The sequence below is a fragment of the Diabrotica undecimpunctata genome, chromosome 3 (assembly GCF_040954645.1).
Source record: "Diabrotica undecimpunctata isolate CICGRU chromosome 3, icDiaUnde3, whole genome shotgun sequence".
NCBI lineage: Eukaryota > Metazoa > Arthropoda > Insecta > Coleoptera > Chrysomelidae > Diabrotica > Diabrotica undecimpunctata.
In genome coordinates, this window is record NC_092805.1 from 174,059,997 (window position 1) to 174,084,976 (window position 24,980).

At 34.5% G+C, this 24,980-nt stretch overlaps 2 protein-coding genes across 3 annotated transcripts in view; both read left to right on the plus strand.

The window, feature by feature from the left end:
* nSyb (neuronal Synaptobrevin) overlaps window positions 1-8,701 on the plus strand; it is a 71,907-nt gene extending 63,206 nt beyond the window's left edge. The window contains exon 5 of one of the 2 annotated variants that reach the window (XM_072527620.1): window positions 6,262-8,701. In XM_072527620.1, the coding sequence (XP_072383721.1) occupies window positions 6,262-6,395 (134 nt within the window). In that variant the 3' untranslated portion in view covers window positions 6,396-8,701. Of the gene's footprint in view, window positions 1-2,903; window positions 3,226-6,261 lie in introns of those variants that run through there. The other variant, XM_072527621.1, reaches the window with a different exon arrangement.
* Window positions 8,702-16,757: 8,056 nt separating this feature from the next.
* LOC140436308 (uncharacterized) lies at window positions 16,758-19,908 on the plus strand. The gene is made up of 6 exons (XM_072525016.1): window positions 16,758-16,909; window positions 17,123-17,516; window positions 17,663-17,833; window positions 17,919-18,128; window positions 19,005-19,139; window positions 19,457-19,908. Exons 1-6 carry the CDS (start codon window positions 16,892-16,894, stop codon window positions 19,834-19,836), a joined length of 1,308 nt encoding a protein of 435 aa, XP_072381117.1. The 5' UTR covers window positions 16,758-16,891; the 3' UTR covers window positions 19,837-19,908.
* Window positions 19,909-24,980: the final 5,072 nt, after the last annotated feature.

Here is a 24,980-nt window from a genome sequence, read left to right on the forward strand (position 1 = left end):
CGTATACGTATTTGCTTGCACAAAAACTCTCTAATATCCAGTGGGAAGGTCACGTAAACCGTAAATCTCGGCTATTAGAAAGAGATACAAGGACTACTCGTATCTTTTTTCTCTGTCGCACTGGGGGAAAGGGTTTGAAATTATAGCGCGCAATCTAGGTATTATACGTCTATGTTTAGAACATGGTTAGAACTATAGACATATAATAAAAATAGAGTGAGTGCTGCAATAGATATCCGTTGCCTCATTACGAAAGAAAACTGACGCAAAGCTGGCATATCTTTCTAATGGATGGACTTTATCGACCACGTGACTTTCTTCTTTACGTGCCATCTCCGCGACGGAGGTTGGCAATCATCATGGCTATTTTGATCTTAGATGACGTGACTTTCCCATTTGTCATTTAGCTCACGTGGTCGATAAACCCGGCCCGTTAGAAAGAGATATAGATACTTCTTTGCGTCACTTTTTTGTGTCGGACTGGATAAATAGGTCGTGATTGTAGCACTCAGCAGACTAGTTCTATTATATGTCTATGGTTAGAAGCAAGGCTGATTAACCACAAAAAAATGACAGCACACGTCATACGAATGTGACGTTTAAATAAAGGGGGCGATGTTAAAATTGTACTGTTAAGGATGAGTATTTAGAGGTTACTAATTTGGTATATGATTTATACTAATTTAGTGGAAATAGTTTTTAGAATGATACAAAATGAGGTACTACAAAATACTGTTTTAATAGAACGGGAATTTTATGGTTGTGCAGTCGTTTAGCACTAGTTTCTTTGTGATTATAATAGTATATTCTTCATTTTTATTTGTTTTTGATATGCCTCTTTTCTAGAATCTATTTTCTTCGATATATTTTTTCAAAAAGTATTCTGTTTTATTTAATAAATTGAACAGTATTTTATACTCCTAAGTTGCTTGGTTCAAGTGGTTCATCGTTATTTTGATGCAGGGATATTTTAATATTTATACAAAATATATCATAAAGTTATCTCTTGAAGATCAGAAGAATCCAAGACTAATTTGTCTTTGTAATATTGCTGGAATTCGCATGTACTGATTGAGCTCTGCAAGGTTGATAAGCAACAATACTATGATAATATATGTAAAGAAATTGAGAAACTTTAAAGCCAGAACTTGGCCGTTAAATACCACACAGGAACCTTGAGAACCAACAGAGAAGATATAGCAAAGACACATATATCACATATCAACTAGATTTACCAAAGATAGAGGTATTCGAGAATACTTTCAGAACATCAAATAACTAATAGAAAAATCTAAGCAATTCAATATCCAACTATACATTTGTTCCACATCTCTAACCCTATTCAAAATATACTTAGAAAAAGCCTTGACTACATGGAAAAGAAAATGCGAAGACATGAGAGTACCGGTACGGAACGAATACCTATATACGTTAAGCTTTGCAGACGATCAAGTAGTGATTGCACAAGACCAAGACGACCTCAGCTACATGATGAAGAAACTACAAGAAGAATATACCAAGGCTGGCCTAGATATTAACCTCGCGAAAACAGAGTACCTATCTACAAGTGAAGAAGACATAGAAGATCTACAGATTGATGACAACGTAACAATCAAAGGAAAGGATAAATTCAAATACCTGGGGTTTATAATCACGAAAAAGGCAACAACAGAGGAAGAAATTACACAAAGATTAGGACAAACAAGAACAGCAATCCGACAACTTAACTCAGTATGGTGGGATAGACACCTAAATATGAAGACAAAAACGCAGATTTATAAAACATTAGTGCGAAGTATTATGACATACGGGGCTGAAAATTGGATCATAAACAAGAAAAACAGTAGTAAGATAGTAGCAACAGAGATGGAATGCCTGCGAAGATGCTGCAGAGTAACAAGAATGGATAGGAGAAGTAATGACGAAATAAAGCAAAAAACATCAATAGAAACAGACATACTAACATATATAGAACAAAAAAGATTAAAGTGGTATGGACATGTAAGAAGAACTAGCGACAGCAGATGAATAAAGAGAATAACCGAATAGAGCCCCATAGGAAGGAGGAAAAGAGGACGACCCCGAAAATCCTGGAGGAACGAAGTAGATGACGCCATGAGTAAGAGAGGCCTAAACGATGGAGAATGGAACAACAGAGAGAGATGGAAACGGTTGAGCGAGGGAAGGCAGTGAATACTGTAGAATCCCTAAATATATATACATTTGTTTTATAGATTATCGCAAAGCGTTTGACAGGGTCAAATGGAAACGCTTATGGCAGATACTAAAAGAAGTAGTTTTAGAAGTAGAAGTCCTTGACGCACTCTAAAAAGAGCGCAGTATGCAGGAAGGCTTGAATCAGTCTATCTGCCATCGTGCACAGCAGTTGGATATGTATTCATCCACTTTATGAAAGATTTTGTGGAAAAATCTTACTTTGCGTGCTTACAAAATCCAACTTCTGTTGGATTAAAACTGACTATTCGGTGTGCTTTATGGTCTGATGGAATCTGTCACATAACACATCACTCGCTTCGTTCCACATGATCTATCTCGTCCTAATTTTATTTTATGCATCTCAGAGAATTTAATCAGAATAAAAAGAATTTAAACTGGAAAATGAAGTTATAACCTGAAAACGGTAACATTCATACCAAATGAAAAAAGAAATCAATACTATAAATCAAAAAATTAATAGATAGTATTGAGGAAAACGAAAGGATAACGAAAAACTAGACTAGAAACTTTTTTAGTTATTTCCAATACCGTTATCATGCTGTCATACATTAATAAATTATGTTTAATTTACTTGATAAAATCATTTATACCTCATAGTCATATACAAAATGTTCACTAAGTATAAAAGCTTATAGAACACTCTTCTTTATCATTTACTATTTCAGTGAGATTCATGCCTGACAAACCAGCAACGGCCAATGCTGGAAATATTCAATACATCCCGGCCAATCAGCCAATGCCCTCTGGAGGATCGGGAGCAGTACAAGAAGTAACAGGTACCGCCCAGAAGACTGGCTAAAACTCCCGTGGATCTCACCTTATCTCAGTCATAAGACCGTTGAATTTCAAATATGGTTTTACTGTTTACTGATTCAATTTGTTCGTTTTCTTCTCGATTTGACGGAAAACTTCGATTCAACGACTATTTAATGTTTTATCACATTTTAAATTATAATTTTAAGCTTGAGTGATGAATATGTCTTCATTTAAATACAATAACTAAAATAAGTGAAGTAACACCAAGAATTGTTACATTTTTGTGATATGGTACTCAATTCTTTTTGCGTGTTTACGTCTACTTCGTCAGAACCAATAAATATCGTAAAAAGCGGCAACGCTGTAGCACTCAAAATTCGTGTGTGTTTTGAAAAATTAGTTGGTTTTGTGCAAAAAGTGTCCATTATCGGAGAAATAAGTATAGTATAGTTATTTTTATAAGATGTACCTGGTATGGAGTGTACCAGTTTTATTGAAATCTTTCTGTCACACAACACATCACTCGCTTCGTTTCACTTGATCCATCCCGTCCTAATTTTATTGTATACATCTCCATCTATTGCCCCATTACCATTTACTATCCAAAGATATCATTTTATTTGTAGTAACTCCGTCATTAACTGAACATTCCAAATACCTACCCTGTTTTTATCCTACTAAGTTTTAAACATATTTCCCCTAGAGTTTGTCTTCACCTTTCCAGTGTTTGTTTTAAATCCCTTTCAGTATTTCCTAATACTACTACTACTAAGGATTTCCACAGTTTTCACTGTCTTCCTTCACTCAACCGTTTTCTCCAATTTTCCCTGTCATTCCAGTCTCCATCTAGCAGGGTTCTTTTCTCCATAGCCTCGTCGATTTCATCTCTGAATGACCTTCGGGGTCTTCCTCTCTTTCTTCTTCCAATCGGGCTCCATTCTGTGATTTTGTTTATCCAGCGTCCTCTGTCCGCTCTTCTGACGTGGCCGTACCAGGATAGTCTCTTCTCCTCTATATAGTCGATTATGTCTGATTGCACTCCCATTCTCCGCTTAATCTCTGCGTTTTCAATTCTGTCTCTTTTTGTAAGTCTACAGCTTCTCCTCAGGAACTCCATTTCTACTGCTCTTATTCTACCTCTATTTCTCTTGTTTATTGTCCAGTTTTCGGACCCATATGTCAGGATACTTCTTGTCAGGGTGTTATATATTCTCTTTTTTGTCTTTATCGTAATGTTCTTATCCCACAACACTGAGTTTAGTTGTCTTATACAGTTTCTTGTTTGTCTCAGTCTGTTGTTTATATCTTCTTCTGTTGTTCCCTGGTTCGATATTATGGTTCCTAAATACTTGAATTTATCTGTTCCATTTATTTGTCTTCCCTCGTCTATCTCTAGGTTTCTCATATCCTTGTTTTCTGTTGTTAGGTATTCGGTTTTCTCTAAGTTTATTTCCATTCCGTTGTTTTTATACTCTTCTTCTAGTTTTCTGAGCATAAAGCTGAGATCTTCTTCATCTTGTGCGATGACTACTTGATCGTCGGCAAAACTTAAGGTGTATAGGTATTCGTCTCTTACTGGTATGCCCATTCCTTCGCACTTTTTCCTCCATGGTTTGAGTGTCTTTTCCAAGAATATTTTAAACAGAGTAGGGGACGTAGCACAGCCTTGTAGAAGTCCTTTTGTCGTCTTAAATGGATTGTAGGCTTTATTTCCACATTTAATAGCTACTTTGTTTTCTTTGTATAGTGCTTTAACTGCTTTTATTAGTGTTTGTCGGATTCCGAGATCATTCATTGCTTCCCATAATTTGACTCTAGGTATTGAGTCATATGCTTTCTTTAGATCAACAAAGGCCAGATGGACCGGTCTACCTTTTGCCATTTTCTTCTCTATCAGTTGTTCTAATGTGTACGTATGATCTAGGCATGATTTTCCTACTGTGAACCCTGCTTGGCCTTCTCCAATTTTTCCTATTATTTCAGTTTCTAGTTTTTCTTTAATAATTTTCCCGTAAAGTCTACGTACCGACGATATTATACTAATTCCTCTATAGTTTTCACATTTTTTCCTGTTTCCTTTCTTATGTATGGATGTGATGTATGCTTGTGTCCATTCCGCAGGTATTTCTTCTCCATTTAGTCCTCTTTCGAACATTCTATGTAGCATGCGGAATAACTTTTCCGTTCCGTTTTTAATTAGTTCGTTTGGTATTCCTCCGAGTCCTTTGGCTTTTTTGTTCTTCAATGTCTTGATTACTCTCTTAACTTCTGCCAGGTTTATTTCTATCTGGTCGTATGCCCCATTTCCTGCATGTTCTATATTCCCTTCCTGAAATTGGGGCGGTTTTCTGTAAGTAGTTCTACGTAGTATTCTTGCCACTCGTTTTCACTAATTTTGCCGATCTGGGTTTTCTCTGTCTTATTTCGTTGAAGTGCTTTTAATATTCGCCATGATTCTGACTTTCTCGTTCCTCCGATATGTCGTTCTATCTCTGTGAATGCTTGTTCCTATCCTTCGTTCTTTTCATTTGTTACTCTTTTCTTTACCTCTCTGTTTTTCGCTCTATATAGGTCTAAGTCTTCCTGTTTTTTGGTGTTTAGGTATTTTATGTGTAGTTTTTTCTTTTCTTTTATGCATTTCAATGTGTCTTCCCTTAATTTGATATTCTGATGGGTGTTCCTTTGGTCGTCTTCTCCAAGAGCTTCTAAGGCCGCTGAAATCAGGCAGGTTTTTATGTGTTCATGCATTTCATCTAACGTGTCATATCTGAATTCTTCTAGTTTTTGGTCTAGTCTTCTTTTGTATAAATCTTTTATTGATTCCTAATAACTTAACATAAAAAAATAAAAACTTAAAATTGGGCAAAAAGAACTTAATTAGAATAAAAAGAATTTAAACAGGAAAATGAAGTTATAACTTGAAAACAGTACCATTAGGTATAACGAAAATATAGAAATGAAAAAAGAAATCAATACTTTAAATCAAAAATTTAATTGATATATTGAGAAAAACGAAAAATTAATTTAGTTATACAGGTTACCAAACTTACTTCAGATAACGAAGAACTAGATTAAGAATTTAGCAGAGCAGAGCTTCCTGAAACAAAACTTTTTTAGTTATCTCTAGTACCATTATCATGCTGTCATACATTAATAAATTATGTTTAATTTACTTGATAAAATCATTTATACCTCATAGTCATATACAAACTGTTCACTAAGTATAAAAGCTTATAGAACACTCTTCTTTATCATTTACTATTTTAGTGAAATTCATGCCTGACAAACCAGCTACGGCCAATGCTGGAACTATTCAATACATCCCGGCCAATCAGCCAATACCCTCTGGAGGATCGGGAGCAGTACAAGAAGCAGCAGGTACCGCCCAGAAGACTGGCTAAAACTCCTGTGGATCTCACCTTATGTCAGTCATAAGACCGTTGAATTTCAAATATGGTTTTACTGTTTACTGATTCAATTTGTTCGTTTTCTTCTCGATTTGACGGAAAACTTCGATTCAACGACTATTTAATGTTTTATCACATTTTAAATTATAATTTTAAGCTTGAGTGATGAATATGTCTTCATTTAAATACAATAACTAAAATAAGTAAAATAACACCAAGAATTGTTGCATTTGTGTTATAATAGTACTTAAATTCTTTTCATTTTGAGTATTTACGTCTACTTCGTCAGAAACAATGAATACAGTTAAAAGCGACAACGCTGTAGCACTGAAAATTCCTTTCTGTGTAGTGTAGTCAAAATTTTTTGGTTTTGTTATTCGTTATGCGTAAAATAAATTCGATATTGGAGAAATGGGCGTACTGGTACAGTTATTTTTATGAGATGTACCTACCTATGGTGTGTCCTAAAAAATCTAGAAAAACTCAATTTGTTAATAATTGAAAATTGTAAATTAATTTTGAATGGATTTAGGCTATAAAGTATACAAGTGTAAGAATATAGACAGGGCTCTGCCAAGTCGAATTTAAGTACTATATAACATATTATAATTGTTGTACTAGTGCTAGAAGTCAAAATCCTATTTAGATAATTCTTTCGAAATAATGTTCAGTATTTTGGACATTTTTATACTTAGGTATTACCTATTTCCTTTATTATATATTTTAAAAAATACCTAAATTTTATTGACACTCTTAAAATGTATAAAAAGTGAGTATATACATAAGTATCATATCGAGAATGGTCTAATTCAGTAATATAACTAAAGAGCCAAAAATGCATTTCAATCATTGTTATTAATGGAAATAGATTGTAGAAATTATGTAAAGTAATTCGAAAACGTCTGAATAAATTTTCAGGTCCTGAAACCTATGCAACCAATTTATCATACATTTCTTAAATTAACGATAATGTCAGAACACATTTTGAAAATACACGGAAACTACACAAAAGCCTAAATCACACAAAAATCGCAAAATAAGACGTGGAACTGTCTCACTACTATTATTATTAATGTTTTTCTATATTAATCTGATACTCGTACTAACTGTCGTATTATATTATACATCATTAACGCAGGCAACCCACTATACACACTCATGTAACATATCGTGGCTACCTTAGTACGCAGGTAATGTCGATAACTAAAAAATTTGGCTAGAAAATCTCTAACATTTCGAGAGTTTGATATATTTCATTTGGTCTAAAACACGGCAAATAATTGTATTAATAAATGTGTAAAAATGCTTTATAGAAACTTTGTGTAATATAGTAGAGAAGAAAACGAACTGTGTACCTATAGATTTGCAAAGAACTTTATCAACAATATAAATATCTGTTAGTTAAAAGTTCTACACATCTTTTAAAAAACAGACAAGTGCTATAATTAACTGTAAGTAAAAAATGAGTGAACATTTTTGAAAATATCTTTAGGTAATTCATATAATTCAACTGTGAAAATGTAATTAATGATAGACGTTAAGTTATACGATTGCCAACTCAACGATATAATCTCACACTGTTAGGAATGTTTTATATATCGGGTGTTTACAAAAATATCTAAGTTTTTCGTTTATATTTACCAAAGAAGATGACAAAAGGACGAAAACATTAAAAATGTATACTTATATAGACTGCATGTGGTCATATTTTTCTTATGAGTTGTTTTAAACCGCTTGCATACATTCTGGAAACAGTCAAAAACTAATAGCAACGGCATGGATAGATGAATCTAATAGTTCTGATAGTAGATTTGTTATACCAGGTTCCCTTAGCAAACTACTGCAACCAATTTTCATGTTTTTTTGTCCGATTAAATCAAAAAACAGGTGAAGGTAAGAAAAACATGATAAATTGTTAAATGTGTTCGCACAGATATCTTGAAATACTTGTCAACCAATAAGATTTGGACTTGTCAACAAATCTGTAAACGACAGAAACGCCTAACGAAATCAATGTCCACCATTGGAAGCAGATTATTGTACGATAAAAATAAATTTGGAAATTTTTTTGTAAACACCTATTAGTGTATGAAAATATACATAAAATATTTAAGGCTATGAGACGTGTATACTTGTACTGGCTAATTTAGTGGAGTAGGTCGTAGTTTATATTTTTCTGTGAGATTATGTTGTGGCTTATTTTTCTAATTTATTTGAAATGTGTTATTATATGAGCATACCTACTATTATTGTATTTTACCTTATGTTAGAAAATAAAGACATGGTGTCTATGAGTGTTATTTCTTTATTTTTTCTTAGATATATCCAAATAAGGGCGACAGAGATATCCAGATGAAAATTAAAAGAGCAAAAGATCTTAAATCCGAAGGCGCACGAGTAAAAATTGCGTACAAAAAATTAATAATAAATGGGAATAGTATGGACGTGAAGCAAGAAATAGCAGAAACTGGCGGAAATGCAGGAAGATTGAATAGCGACTAATACCGATCCAAACAACTAACAACAAATAAACAGAACTCGGACAACGGTAACAAATGTGGCACAAAATAAAGTCAAGCTTAGTTTTTTATGATAATACTGCTTGTATATTAGGCAATACTCCACCTTGGGCGATGGTAACTTTTGAAAGCAATTTGTTTAATTTCTCGTCATTTCTTACAGCCAGCTGTAAATGTCTAGGAATTATACGGGTTTTCTTATTATTTCTTGCTGCGTTTTCCGCCAATTCCAAACATACTCACTCCATACTGGAGCTCCAGCACCAACACTTTCGGCATAATTTCCTTTCCTCAATAGACGATGAATACGACCTACCGGAAACTGTAAACCAACACGATTTGATCGGGATTTTGCTTTTCCCTTAACTTCGCCTCCTTTATCACGTCCAGACATGTTTTAGATTTCTACTTTCGTTAATTTCCCTTGGGTATCAAGTGAATACTGATCCCCTTACAATTGAAACAATTCTGCGAAAATCCATTATCGCGGTTACACCAGTATCACACAAAATTTGCACCATAAGACTCAAAGGTAAACTATATAACGTAACAATTATTAATTGAGGCTGATGAAGAAGAGGTCGAAAAATTCTAAGGAGAATTACAGGCAATATGTGATAAAATCCAAAGACACGATGCTGTTATAACATTCTTCTTCATATTGCACCGTCTCCTTTCGAATGTCGGCGATACAAATGGCAATTGTAGCTTTGAGAACTGCTGCACAAAATATTTCTGTGGATAAGCGGTCAAACCATTTCCTCAGGTCTTTCAGCCACGAGTTCTGGCGTCTTCCAACTGATCTTTTGCTCTGCACTTTACCTTCCAATATGATTTGGAGTAATTCATATCTTTCACCTCTCAATACATGATCCATCTATTGTATCTTCCACTTTTTGTACTCATGGAATTCGCAGCATCCTCAGGGTTATAACATTAGGAGATTTTAATGCTATGCTTGGAAAGAAGAAACTTTTCTAAATATATTTGGGAAAATAGTTTGCATGCTGAAACCAGTCAAAATGGATTTAGAGTTGCACAATTAGCAGCAGCAAATAATTATGTAGTTGATAGTACTAACTTGCAAAGAAAATATATCCATAAAGGAATGTGGAATATACCAGGAACTAACAAAGCCAATCAAATTGACCACATCCTTATCTCAAAAAGATGGGTAGACAGATATAACCACAGGCCCCCGCAGCATGAAGCTTGTGGGGGGGCCAGTATATCAGGGGCCCCATTTTGTCGTCTAATTATATGTAAAAATGTGTTGTTATATTATTTTACGCATGCATAGGCAACGTTTTTAAGCAGTGCCTGAAAATCTTCAAAAACTTCCTTCGATTTAGCAAAAACACGCCCCGTTCTCGTAACCCTAGGAGGTCTTCGTCATACAATACAATACATACCTGTAAGTTTAAATTAAAGAATTTCTTCTTCTTTAAGTGCCATCTCCGTGGCGGAGGACGGCAATCATCATAGCTATTCGAACTTTTGAGACGGCTGCTCTGAAAAGTTCATTTGATGTTTATTTGTACCACTCTCTCAGCCATGACATTCTACGCCTCCCGATGCTTCTCTTTCCTTTGATCTTTTCCTGCATAAGCTCAGTTGGAGCAAGGTGTATTTCTCTCCACGTGTAATATGTCCGAGATATTCCAATTTTCTTGTTTTAATTGTATTTAAAATTTCTGTTTCTTCATTCATCCTTCTCAGAACCTCTTTGTTTGTGACGTGTTCTGTCCACGATATTTTCAGAATTCTTCTACACACCCACAGCGCAAATAATTGCAGTTTTTTCATTGATGTTGCATTCAAGGTCCAAGATTCCATTCCATAAAACAAAGAAAAAACATAGCACCTCGCCAACCAACTCTTAGTTCCAATTTTAAATCCCTTAGATAGCACTCTTCTTATTTTGTTGAAAATTTCTCAAGCCTTTTCTATTCCATTTTTGATCTCTCTAATGTAATCATTTGTGGAGTTAATCATTTTTCCCAAATTTGCATATTTGTCCACTTGTTCGACGTTGGTTCCGTTTATTAGAAGATTCTCGTTATTTCTTTTAGTTTTCGATATTCTCATAAATTTAGTCTTTTTGACATTCATTATTAGACCGTACTCTTTTCCATACTCCGCTTTTCTGGTCACCAGTCTCTGAAGATCTTCGGCTGAAGCTGAAGATTAATATCTTCGGCAAAGTGTCGTCCGCATATCTAATGTTGTTAATGGGAACTCCATTTACCTTTATTCCAACTGTTTCACCCTCAAGAGCTTTTTTCAGGATCTCTTTTGAGTAGGCCTTAAAAATGATTGGCGATAATATTTCTTCTTTTGCAATATATGGACCTATTTCTTCTGACGTAAGTTCTATGTGCTCCAGATCTCCTCTTTCATCATCGAACAGTTCGTCGATATATTCTGCCCATCTTTGTACTTTCTTGTTCGTCTGTGTTATAGTAGTCCCGTGTCTATCCAAAGGTGCACCAGTGGGATTTTGTTTTCTTAGTCCTGCCAGTTCTTTAACTTTCTTGTGTAGGTTAAACAGATCATATTTATTTTGAAGGTCTTCGATCTTCTTGCATTTCTCTTCAAAGTATTTTTCTTTTGCTTGCTTTATCATCTTCCTAATCTCGTGGTTTATCTCTTTGTATTTATTGTTGTCTTTGTTTTTAAATTGTCTCCGTTGTTCCATTATATTGAGTATCTCGTCATTCATCCATTCTTCTTTTCTCCTTGCGGAAGTCTTTAGTATTTCTTTACAAGATTCCAGTAGACAACATTTTAGTCGATCCCAGTACTCGTCAATATCATTGGTGTTTGTGTTCAATTTGCTGCAGTTCACATGCAGTTCATGTTGGAGGCATTCTTTTACGTTAGGTTCCTTAAGTTTTCTTGTGTCTATTGTAGGGATTCTTTGATGTCTTTTAATATTCTTAAGGGTGAGTGTAATCTTGGTGATAAGTGGATTGTGATCTGAAGCCACGTCTGATCCAGGATATGCTTTCACGGCTTTAACAGTATTGCGGTATCTTTCATTGAACATAATATAGTCTATACAGGGTGAGTCATGAGGAACTTTACATACTTCTACCATATGTAGAGTCCCTCAGGGAGCATATTATGTGGCCACTAAAAAATGTCAACTCCTCTTCTTTATTAATTAACAGGGTGATTTGTGTAATTGACCATTTATTTCATTTTACCGTAGTGTTTATACGGCTTATTTGATTTTTTAAATTTTTGCATGATACAGTACACTACTATCAAGCATTCGACTAGTATTACCTAAACTAAAAAATTCCAGGACTGGCTTTGGAAAAATTAATTTAAGGATTCGTATTAAATATTACACCCTGTATATTTTTTTTTAAAAATGCAATAAGTGATTTTCAAACTACATAAATAGCCAATGAAAACGACATTAGCGACAATGTTGTCGCACTTTTATTAATTTTTTAGTGAACGATCAAATCTTACCAAAAATAGAACAACCATAATGAAGTATCAAATTATAAGGTATTAATTTAAACAAATATTATAAATTTCAAACATTTTAATTAAAATGAGTTCCTACAACATAATCTAATACGTAGAAAATTAACATCTTTACTGTCACTTTGTATTATCTCTACGATAGAATCAATTGTTTTTCAATTTTAAATTTTTACTCATAGACCGTATTGGGGCATTATTTTCGATAAAAAATAATAAATTAAATTGATTAAAAAGTCAAACCTTTTGTATGTGTTAGTTTTTGTTTATTGTAAATGATTAAAATTTTATGTCAAATAATAATACATTGCATCAACTGTACTAAATAAAAATAAATCTAAAAAAGTTTAAAATGAAGGTTGGCGTTGACCGTTTGACGTTTCTTGATATTTTATACCCATTGTCATTATTGTCATTATCAATTGATATTTATGTGTACAAGAATACATATTTTTTCTGTCATATCTACGTTAAGTACATTGTGTTAGTTTTGGTAGAGCTTGTGTTACTTTCGTTCAAAATGCCACATCAGTTTTCGACCACAGAATATGCAGACATATTATTTGTTCATGGATTCTGTAATGGGAATGGTAGGGCTGCTAGTAGAGAATATCGCAGGAGATTTCCTAATCGTCCAACTCCCAGTCATCCAACATTTGGGTCAGTTTTTAATTATTTGCGAGAAAATGGCACTTTTCCTAGTGGAACAACAAAGCGACATGTAGATGAAGCGCAGGAAGATGACATTATGGACGCCGTTACTATGAACCCTACAATAAGCACTAGACAAGTAAGTCGAGAACTCAATGTTACTCAATCAAAAGTAAGTAGAGTCTTACAAAAAAATAATCTATACCCATATCACATTCAAATGGTTCAGCGACTACATGCTGGAGATGAGATCGATAGGTTGGAATTTTGTAGATGGATTAACAATAATCGACCAACGCTATACAGGACACTATTTACAGATGAAGCCCATTTACCAGAGACGGGATAAATAATTCACGAAATTCACATGTGTGGGCAGAAGAAAATCTCCATGCTATTCGAGAACGTCGTTCTCAGTTAAGGTTTTCGGTTAACGTGTGGATTGGTGTCATAAATAACCAATTAGTAGGTCCTCATTTTTTTGATGGTCCTTTAACAGGGCAGGTCTATTTGAACTTTCTACAAAATATTTTGCCGAATTTGCTTGCCAACGCGAACGTTGCTATCCGAGGGATGTATTTTCAGTATGATGGGGCACCCCCACACTTTTTACTGGCAGTGAGACAACATCTCAATAATGTTTATGGCAACAGGTGGATAGGACGTGCAGGTCCTATTTCGTGGCCTTCAAGATCCCCTGATTTCAATCCCGTTGATTACCATATTTGGTTACGATTGAAGCAACTAGTTTACGCAGTGAATATTAATAACCGACAACAATTAATTGATAGAATTATACATTGTTGTAATACTATTAGAAACGATCCCCAGAGTATCCGTAATTCAATACGTCAATAAACAATTCGGCAACAAAAATGTGTACAGGCTGCAGGGCTCCATTTCGAAAATCTATTTTGAATTATTTTTATTTTGTTACCATTATTGTATCTTTTCCAGTTCTAATTTATGGGTTTATCATAACTATGTACATATTTTTAGTTTTTTTTTAATTGTCCTTCGTTATTGTTAGTAGTTACTGTTTTTTGTTGTGCAGTGACTCAGTTTATCATTTCAATTAAAATGTTTGGAATTTATAACATTTGTTTAAATTAATTACCTTATTATTTGATACTTCATTATGGTTGTTCTATTTTTGGTAAGATTTGATCGTTCACTAAAAATTTAATAAAAGTGCGACAACATTGTCGCATATGTCGTTTTCATTGGCTATTTATGTAGTTTGAAAATCACTTATTGCATTTTAAAAAAAATATATACAGGGTGTAATATTTAATACGAATCCCTAAATTAATTTTTCCAAAGCCAGTCCTGGAATTTTTTAGTTTAGCTAATACCAGTCGAATGCTTGATAGTAGTGTACTGTATCATGCAAAAATTTAAAAAAATCAAATGAGCCGTATAAACACTACAGTAAAATGAAATAAATGGTCAATTACACAAATCACCCTGTTAATTAATAAAGAAGAGGAGTTGACATTTTTTAGTGGCCACATGATATGCTCCCTGAGGGACTCTACATATGGTAGAAGTATGTAAAGTTCCTCATGACTCACCCTGTATATTATCCGATGTATCTGCGGGCGATCGCCATGTATACAGTGGTCTGTTTGGTAACTTGAAAAATGTGTTTGTAATAATCAAGTTCTGCTTAAGACAGAATTGTAACAGACGATCTCCTCTCTTGTTTCGATTTCCCAGACCATACTTCCTATACACTTTACGCTTTGTTCCTTTCCAATCTTTGCATTAAGATCACCTAGGACTATCGTAATTTCTTTTGTTTTCGTTATTCTCCGTGCCTCTTCGATATCTCGGTAAAATAATTCCACTCCTTCGAAAATATTTACCCCGATAAGAAGAGGATACATTGAATTGAGAAGAAAAGTCACTAGAGACAAAAAAAGAACCAACTGGTGGAGGAAGTGTAGGAAGAGGTAGACCTGTTAAAAACTTTAAAGAAAGAAAACTTAAAAGAAATAAAGAATGAAAAAAAGCTACTGGAAAAAAAAGTGCGATAATCGCGAGAATGACATATAGTCGTACAATGACTAATGCGTACAAGATTGTTACCAAAAATTTTACAGAAAGTAATATCCTCAAAATCGAAGACGATGGCTGAGAGAAGAGCTAATCCCATAGAGAGAGATGAAGAAATTCATAACTTTGCATGTAGAAACACCGGCTGCAGACTTCTTTACAGAGGAGCTGATGGAGGCAGGGAAAGCACTAAAGGCCGGGAGAGCACCTGAACCCAACAGAGTTCTACCAGAAATTGTAAAGATAATTATAGAGGAAAAAGCACCATGGGCGAAAGAAATCATGAATAACCTCATAAGAAAGCAAATATTTCCAGAAGCTTGGAAAACGACAAACTTCTTACTTATACCCAAGCCCGGGAAAGACCTTGGGAAAACCGGAGCTTCTAAGCAGATCTGCCTATTAAACATAATAGGCAAGATCTTCGAAATATTTTTAAAGACGAAACTATAAAAAGAAGTCATAGATAAAGAGGGCTTGTCTGAACGCCAGTATGGGTTTAGAAAACGGAAATCTGCAATAGACGCAGTCAGTCACATTATGCAATTAACTGCCATATGTAGGAGCAAGTGGTTGGTGGCCTTCTTTCTGGACATAAAAAATGGCTTCAACTGCGCGAATTGGAGAGAACGAAATGAAATACTGAAGAAATTGGTATTATACCAAACGTAGTGAAGGAATACTTCTTAAGCAGACAGATTAACATATCGAGGGACATGTTATGCAGGCATCGGCAGGAGTGCTACAGGGCTCGGTCCTAGGACCGTTGCTCTGGAACATCCTTTAAAATAATATATTAGAGGGAGATTTAGGAGAATGGACGCAGGCTATAGCTTACACGGATGATCTGGTCGTTCTAGTATTGCACCTAGAAAACACGATTATAGCGAACTCGGTCAATGCTGCTCATAAAAGCACGAACTACTTCTTCACGCAATTCCTTACGGGACACGGTCATTTAGAGCATACCTTGAGAGGATAGACACGACAGTAAATTCTAGCTGTGTATACTGCAGAATAAGCCTCACAGCAGAACACTATGTGTTCGAATGCCGAAAGAGCGGAGATGTGTGCAAGATTGGTATCTTAGGAGCACACAATTTTAGGACCGTAGTAAGAAAGGGGGAAAATGAGTTTAAAGAAGTACTGGAGGCTGTGACAAAAATCGTTAAATAAAAGAGATTTTAGTAGGAAAAGTTTAGTCGTTAATCAAAAGAAACATAAGCAACACAGAGAAAAAGAAAAGAGAAGAAAAAGAGTGGCTGCGTACGCGAGAGAACGGTCTGGAAAGACTTGCCACGTGCGTAAGCCGAGAGTGGTTTTAGTTGGTGTTGGTAGGCATTATACCACGGATGCATCCAAGGAAGGGCGAGACCCCCAAAACGGCAATTTGAATCCAACTCACGCCAGGTCAGATTCACCTGGTACGGTCTTTAGAAGATTTTTACCCTCACCCAAAAAAAAAGGTCTCCAGATGTTAACAAATTATCATTAAAGTCTAATAGCACAGAATAATAAACCTAATAGTATAGTCAACCCATTTGCATTAACTAAAGCTCCGCCTATGATATTTCCAGCCATGTTGGTAGTTCATGAAACTTCATACTTCACATTTCTTATTATGATTATGATTAATGTCACTTTTGAAATTGAAAATAAGAATAAGGTTATGTATGATGTTTAATGTTTATACAAAATGTTTATATTTTCAAATATTAATCCATTCCATAAAATAAGTAAATACTAAAACTGTTTTTCTTTAACATGGATCAATATGTACTGGTAAGTTTTTTGTTTAAATTATGACATATAAACTGTTAAATATTACATCTTTTGTGTTTTGTATGTTTAAAATAAGATTAATTGTTATTTAATTAAATTGGCTCGCTTTTCATGTCATGCCAATGTTTGGAACCAATATTTGCTTAACACTAAGCGTTAAGTTTTTCAATTTTTATATTTGTGGTGTATCTGATTCAGTTTTCAATGTTATAGGAAGCTTTTTTGTATACCTCAGATTGTGGAGAAGATGGATATTTATACAACAGTAGCAGTAGCAGTAGTGACAGTGAAGATGATGAGGTTGAATGTGGTGCAGAAACCGAACCACCCCCTGGTAAGAAGCAGAAATTGAGTGGATCTGGGAAAATAGAAGCATCGATAGAGCTAAAGTCTAAAAATAAGAAAATGCTGTATGGATTACCTGAAATTGATGAGCCAACAGAACCAGAACCTGAGAAGAAACCAAAGGTATATGACTTTGTTGAAATGGACATACCAATTGAGAGGAAGCAGGATGGATTTGTTGAAATAGAGGTGCCCATTTTAAATGAGTATGATTTTAAGAATAGTTTCAGGGTGAACAAGACAACATATGCAAAGGTTGTAGGTCAGTTTATTTATCACATTTAGCATACAATACAGTTCAAATACAAACAAGATCCCAGATTAAAACTGTTTATTAAACAAAGAATACTAAAATAAATACTGTCTTTGAATTACTTAATTACTGAAAAATCATATATTCTTTTTCAGAAATGCTTTATCCCAGCTTTAACACTGACCACAAAGGTGGAAGGGAGAGGATATGTGCAGAAAAAGCAACCTATATATTTCTCTGGTATTTAGGCAACAAAGAAACATTTAAGCAAATGGCAGACAGATTTAAGAATAATACAAGTACTCTGCATGGAATCGTTAAGACAGGTACTATAGCCAATTTATATCCTTAGCCATCCACATTTCATTTGTGCCTCAGTATCTATAGCTAATATGGTGTCTCTAATTGCAGCCATCGGTGCCTTATCTCAAAAATTAAGTGCACAAATAATATGGCCATCTGATGCTGAATACTCGAATATTTCACATTTGTTTCAAGAAGTTGGCAGCTTGGAAGGTTGCTTAGGAGTATTGGGAATCTCATACATCAGAATTAGATCATTTAAAAAAAATAATGAAATTTATGAGAATGAACACTACTATCAAAGCTTAATATTACAAGGTAAGATACATTTTAAGTTGAAATTTGTTTTTGGATTTGTTTTACTTTAAAATATTCAAAAACTAAGAGCAATTATGAAAATTTAGATGTTTATAAGGAGGTACTTAAATAAGTATACAATAAAGATTTATTAAAGCAAAACCTTTAGTGGGTTGAGGCATGTTGGCTACTTCTTTCACAATAAAAATTAACCCAAAAATAACAGGTACCTAAAAATGATCTATATGGGAAGAGTTGAATATATCAGATCATTTTGTTGCAGTAGCAATAATCAAACAAAAAAATACCCAAGGCAGAGGTTGTAACATAAAAAAAATATGAATGATAACACACTTCCAACTGCTGTTTGTCACAAGATCCACTCTGTCAAGCATCTGAGGACTAACATATATTCAGCCATGTTATAATAGTTGTCTAATAGGACTGTATTTTCCAAAAGAGAAGAAATAGAGGAAGGGAAACTGTATTGTTCAGATGATTTTGTTGCAGTAGCAATAACCAAACAAAAAAATACCCAAAGTAGGCAACAAAAATGGAAGAAACAATAGTAGAGAGGTAGTAAAATGAAAAATAAGGAAGGTAATACACTAAGAACATCTAGTTTGACATAGATTGCAAAGCAGAAAATACTCAAAAAAAATTAATGCAGGGAAAGACGAAGAATTATCAAAAGATATTTTGTTTACATAGAACAGAAGTTTTTGGAGAGACAGAAACAGCATTTTTACATGGTAGTATGATAATAGAAGAAAAAGATTTATGTCAAAACTAACAAAGTTTCTTGTTGTTTTTGGTAATTTTGGCCTAAAACCTACAGCAATCACTTCAATTTACAATGTTTGTTCAAAACCTGATTACATTAATGATTTTTTGTAGGTGTAGTAACTGTAAATGGTAAATTCTTAGATATATTTATAGGAGAAGGTTCTAACAAACCAGAACAGCTTTTACAAAAATCCCAATTGTTTATTGAAGCTGAAAATAATTTACTGGGTGATTACTACCTTCTAAGTAAGTACAGTTTGTTTTCTATTTCGTTTTATCATTTTTATGATTCTTTTGTAAAATCATGGAATAAATGAAAGGATTACAAGAACATTGCATTAAAATGTTACTTAAAAGTTTTTTTTGAGAGTGATCCTAATCAATTAAAACATGTTTTGTAAATCAGGTGTCTACATATAGTGTATAATCCTACTGAAACTCCGATCTGCGCCAACTTAAGACGGTAATTCGTGACATTAATGTAGTAAAATAAATATTTTAAATTTGTTGTTTGTATATACCATATATATCATTTCATAAGTTCATAATTTCACTTCTTCCAGGTTTCAAGGACTATTCAAACCGAAAATGGCTAGTTAAACCGTACAAAGACAACGGTTGCCTCACAATGGAACAAACAGTCTTTAACATGTGTCACCAGACAGTTGTGAACACGTTTACCGAGTCCATAGGATTTCTCAAAGGAAGATTCCAGAGGCTGCAAAATTTGGAAAACCGAGTGACAGGAATGGCGGTGCAGAGTATCGAAGCGGCGTGCATGATTCACAACTTAGCGATCGACTGTGAAGATGACCACGAAGATTTTTATTTTCTTGATGGTGCAGATGCGGAAGTGACAGAGGATAGTTTCCCGCAAGATGATGGTAACTGCGAGAGAAGAGAGAAAGCACTTGAAGATCTAATAACGAACAGTTCTGAATAGGAAGTGTGATAAAATCGTTTCTGCATTTTTTAACTTGATAACTAAAATAAAATAATAAAAATCAAAAGTTCATTAGTTTTTTTACTCAGTGTCATCTAATTCCATATTTTATTAGTATTCATCTTTTTTCGTGTGCCAACAATGTCAGAGGGAGCAAGAGGGTCAATAGTTTACGTCAAATAGACCACTTCTGGGTAAAAAAGCAATCAGCAATCACCTTCTAGTTCAGGTACACTTCATATATAGGATCAGCAGAGGAGCAAAGTAGAATCAATCAAGAAACTCAAAAGAAATTTGAAGAAGAAATAAAGGGGAAGCTGACTGAATATTAAGGAAATGAAGAGAGAACACTAGAAGACCAGAGGGTTCTAATAAAAAGAATGACATTAACTACAGCAAAATCATGTTAGGAACTAAAGAAAGAAAAGATGACCAATGGTTTGATGATGAGTGTAAGGCAGCATTTGAACAACGAAATGAAGCACATAGAATATATTTGACTAGACAAACTAGAGAAAGAAAACGCATAAACAATTAATGGACATGGAAATAAACTTTAGAGAAGACAAAATTCGAGATGCTTATAAAATTATCAAATGAATGAAACAAGGATATAAACCTTATAGAAGAGAAATAGACGAGAATCATAAAAAAATCAAACAAGAATCCTGGCAGAAAGGCATATGTATATAGCATTAACAGCAACACAAATATATCATCGGTTTGGAAAAAAGTTTAAAAAATAACAGGACAGCATAGTTACCAACAAATCGTAAGTCTAGAAAAAGAAGGGACGTTACTAACTGATCCACAGGATATATATAGTAAATGAACTAACTGATACCTATCAAAAATTCTTATCCATCCAAAATTACAGTAACGAGTTCTTAACTTATAAACAACAGGAGCAGGCAGAATGTATTACAATTTGTTAGGTTCACTAACTCGTCGATGCATCCCTTCATTTTTGACATTCCTTTCTCCGTTTCACTTCTTTTTAAACTGATTTTACTTTCATTCTGATTTCCACCAGCTCCTACGTCTTTCTCTCCGTGCGATTTCCTTTTCTTTTTTCTGTTAATGTTGGTCGTCCGTTCACTCTCGTCATTACTATCCCCCGTTTCTTTTCCACTGCCATTCTCCTCCACTGTTTCACCTATGTCCTCGTTTTCCTCTTCTTTTGCTCGTCATTTTTCTCCTCCCGACTGCCCCCTTTCTTCCTCTTTCGCTATTTCCGTCAGCCTCCCTTCGCTTATATCCTCCATACCCCTATACTTACCTTCTTTTTTATTAAATATTTTTCTTCCCACGAGTTGGATCGATTTTTCGGTCCAGCGGTGCAGTGCGCCCATATTCCGCCAAGGCTATAATCCCCTTCGGTTCGCCCCCTCCTTAGGGCATCGCTTGAGACCCACTTTCCACTTCGGCGCGATGGTGTTACACCTTGAGGTTGGGGTGGCGATATATTAGAATGATGCATAGCCGCCATGGTAAAGAAACAGAACTAATCACCACTATACAAACCAGAAAACTGGAAGGCCACGTGATAAGGGGACCAAAATATGAAATTTTGAGACTCATAATACAGGGAAACATTCAAGGAAGAAGATCTGTTGGAATAAGGCAGAACTCATGGTTGAAGAATCTACGTGATTGGTATCAATGCAGATCGATTGATTTAAAATAAAAATAGCCATTATGATTGCCAACCTCCGTATGGAGACAACACTCTAAGAAGAATAGCCGCCTGTCCTATGCATATCCACTTGTTCTCAGTGGTTGTTTCCACTGGTTTTTGTATTAGTGGAGGTTTTCTCCTCGGGTATAGGTTTGGGTATCAGAACGTGTATGATGGGTAGGGGTGGGTGTCGTATGATAGTTTTTACTATCACACAGGGACCGGTTAGGAATTTGGGTAGTGGACAGCGGACAGCTGCTCCATTTAGTCGTCTTTTACGACAAGTAGAAGCCGTGAAGGTATTCTACTTGAGTGGCTTGCCGTCACACGGGGAGAACAAAAAAAAACTGCTCTATTTGGAATTAAGATAATCCTCAAATGTATGTTCCGGAACCATTACATCCAGAAGAACTGTTTGGTGTGCTTTATGGTCTGGTGAAATCATTGGACCGTACTTCTTCAAAAACTATGCCGGCTAGAACTTTACAGTTAATGCTGATCGCTATAGAGCCATGATAACTACCTTTTTCATTCCCCAATTGAACAACCATGATGTTCAAAAGCTGTCGTTTCAATAAAACGGCGCAACATGTCACAGAGCTCGTGCCACAATTGATTTATTGAAGGAAATGTTTGGTAGCCGCATAGTTTCCCGTTTCGGACCGTGAATTGGCCTCTAAGATCGTACGATTTAACACTGCTAGACTATTTTATGGAGGATATGTGAAGGTGCTAGTCTATGCCGATAAGCATGAAACGATTGACCACTTGGAGGACGACATTCGCCGCGTAATTACCGATATACTGCGACAAATATTTAAAAAAGTGATCGAAAATTGGACCTCCAGATTAGACTAGGTCAGAGCCAGCCATGACGGTCATATGCCAGAAATCATATTTAAATTATGGGGAGGTACTGGGTTCTCGGGATATAGCCTGTTTAGAGTGTGACCTTCAATAAATAGTGATTTATTCAATATCTCCTTCGATGATGATATTTAAATTATAATGCCAAGAGATTCTCTTTCAAATAAAGTAAATTTCATGAAAATTTATAAAAATCATCTTTGTTTTATTCCATTTCAAATTTCTATTCCTCTAAAAAAACACCCTTTATATAAGTATGTACATTATATTGATAATTTTACTGATAATTTAATAAAAATAAAAACTAAAAAATAAGAATAAAAATATGGACATTGGAGGGACAGAAGATTCTGACAAGTTGTGGTCTGAATTAAAAACAATAATTTGACAATAAGACGATCTAAAAAACACAAACCAACGGGCAAAAAACTATGGATGGATGATGAAATATTAGAAATTATGAGGCTTAGAAACGTGTGAAGAGATAGAAGACTTATAGAAAAAACACAATGACAGACTTCTTCACAAGAAAACAAAGGAATTAACTGAAAATAGAAATAAAAGACTGTGGCATGCTAACAAGCAGGGATGATAAGATACTTATAACAAAAAAAATAAAGGACGAATGGGGAACATATATTAAATCTATTCTGAGACAGCACGGAACAAAATATCAACAGACGTTTGAACAAACATTTATAATAATATTTGATGACATTTTTGAATTGTCCGTAAAATATAAGCTATACTTTTATAAGGTTTCTCCGTGCCTAAATACAGGGTGTATCGAGTGTCTATCTTCTCCATCCCCTTACTATAATCTCTCTTAAATCGTTTTGCACATAATCAGAATACAATAATCAAAAACGACGGTTTCAAATCACCAGTCGGCGGTGTAGTAAAACGTGGTATTAATTGTGGATTTGATCAAAACTTAATTGAATTCAAAGTATGAATAGGAACTGCTTAAATAGATACTTTGAGAGTCTCTGTAACTGTTTTGTTGTGGATCCAAATGTTGATTCATGGATTTTACTGTAAACATTTTTTAATTCGTAATTACGCTTTCTAGAAATTTATAATTTCTCATCGGTTTTACTAGAAGTTTCATCAATTTTATGGGACATATAGTATTTTCATAAGTACTAGTCTGCTGACTGGAATTTAAATGCCTTTGGGTAGCAGTAGTCTCCATTCTCAATTAGATTGTTCTTAATCGTTTTAAAACCACTAGAAACTTCATCACAGTCATCAAGCTGTTCGTGCAACTGCTTCACGATAAAATACTTTAGCAGCATTGTTGATCGGACAGTGTCAAATTTTAAAAATGTATTAAATAGTCGTATGTACCGAAGACCTGATATATTTTTTTAAAAAAGACAAGGTTTTTTTAACTTGGCTAAAGTGCTAATCTCGCCCAAGAACCTTCCTCCTTTATACAGGCTTAGGACCGGCAACAAGAGCAAGAGTAAAGGCTTAATATCTCAATCACATGGTTTTCATAGCAAAAAATCTACTGCAACAAACTTGGTTTGCTATCAATCTGATATATTATCTCATATGGAAGACCATAAACAGGTAGATGCAATATACACAGATTTTTCCAAAGCATTTGATCATGTAGATCACCAAATACTTTTGGGCGAATTAATTAATGTACGCTTTCTTGTCAGGTTTGTTTAATGGATTAAAAACTCCACATCCGACAGAAGTCAAAGAGTCAAGATAGGTTGTCATCTGGCTGACAGTATCTCAGCATATGGAGTTCCTCAAAGGGGCCACACTTCTCCACTTCTTTTTAATATCTTCGTTAACAACATCACTTTTTGTTTCCTAAATAGTAAATGTCTAATGTTGGCAGATGACTTAAAATTTTGGCAAGTTATAGATAGCTCTATTAAACACTTGGTAACTTTATGCCACAGGTTTCAATGAATTCTATATCTTCTGGATACTCCTCAAATATATATGAAATGCTTTTTACTCTAGGTATCAAAAAACGAAAATGCCACTAAACATGAAAAAATAATACGAATTAGCTGAATTTTACTGAGAATGTCAATGTAGGGATCCTAAATAAGGTCCAAAAAAAAGTTTACCACTCCTACCCCCAGGCATTCCACTTAATCCCCTACAGATAAATGGAAAAAATAGATTTACCAAGAATCTGTACAAACTGATGAAAAATGTAACACAGATAATTTTTAACAAAAAATTGTATTAACACTTCTTGTGTAATAAACTGTTCTGTCAGAAACAAAACTTGAAGGGACCAGTGATTAATTAAGGTTCCTTCTCCTATCGGAGGTTGGAAATCATCATTGCTATTTTAATTTTATTGGCCGCGCTTCTGAATAATTCTAATGAGCTGCAACCGAACCACTCTCTCAAATTTTTTAGCCAGGATATTTTGCGTCATCCTGGGTTTCTCTTCCCTTGCATAATTAATCTAAGTAATATGTACTTCTCGCCCCTCATTATGACCCAGATATTGAATCTTTCTAATTTTAAGTTTTTATGACTTCACAAGGTTTAGTTAGTGTTAATTTTTTTGGAGTCACAGTCTCATTTTTAGAGATCAAATCTTTGATGACTGGAC

Excerpts from the sequence above, each read along its gene's own strand:
- LOC140436308 (XM_072525016.1), top strand. Across the intron at positions 17,517-17,662 it reads AACATATGCAAAGGTTGTAG|AAATGCTTTATCCCAGCTTT; the intron begins GTCAGTTTATTT and ends ATTCTTTTTCAG. Across the intron at positions 17,834-17,918 it reads GCATGGAATCGTTAAGACAG|CCATCGGTGCCTTATCTCAA; the intron begins GTACTATAGCCA and ends CTCTAATTGCAG.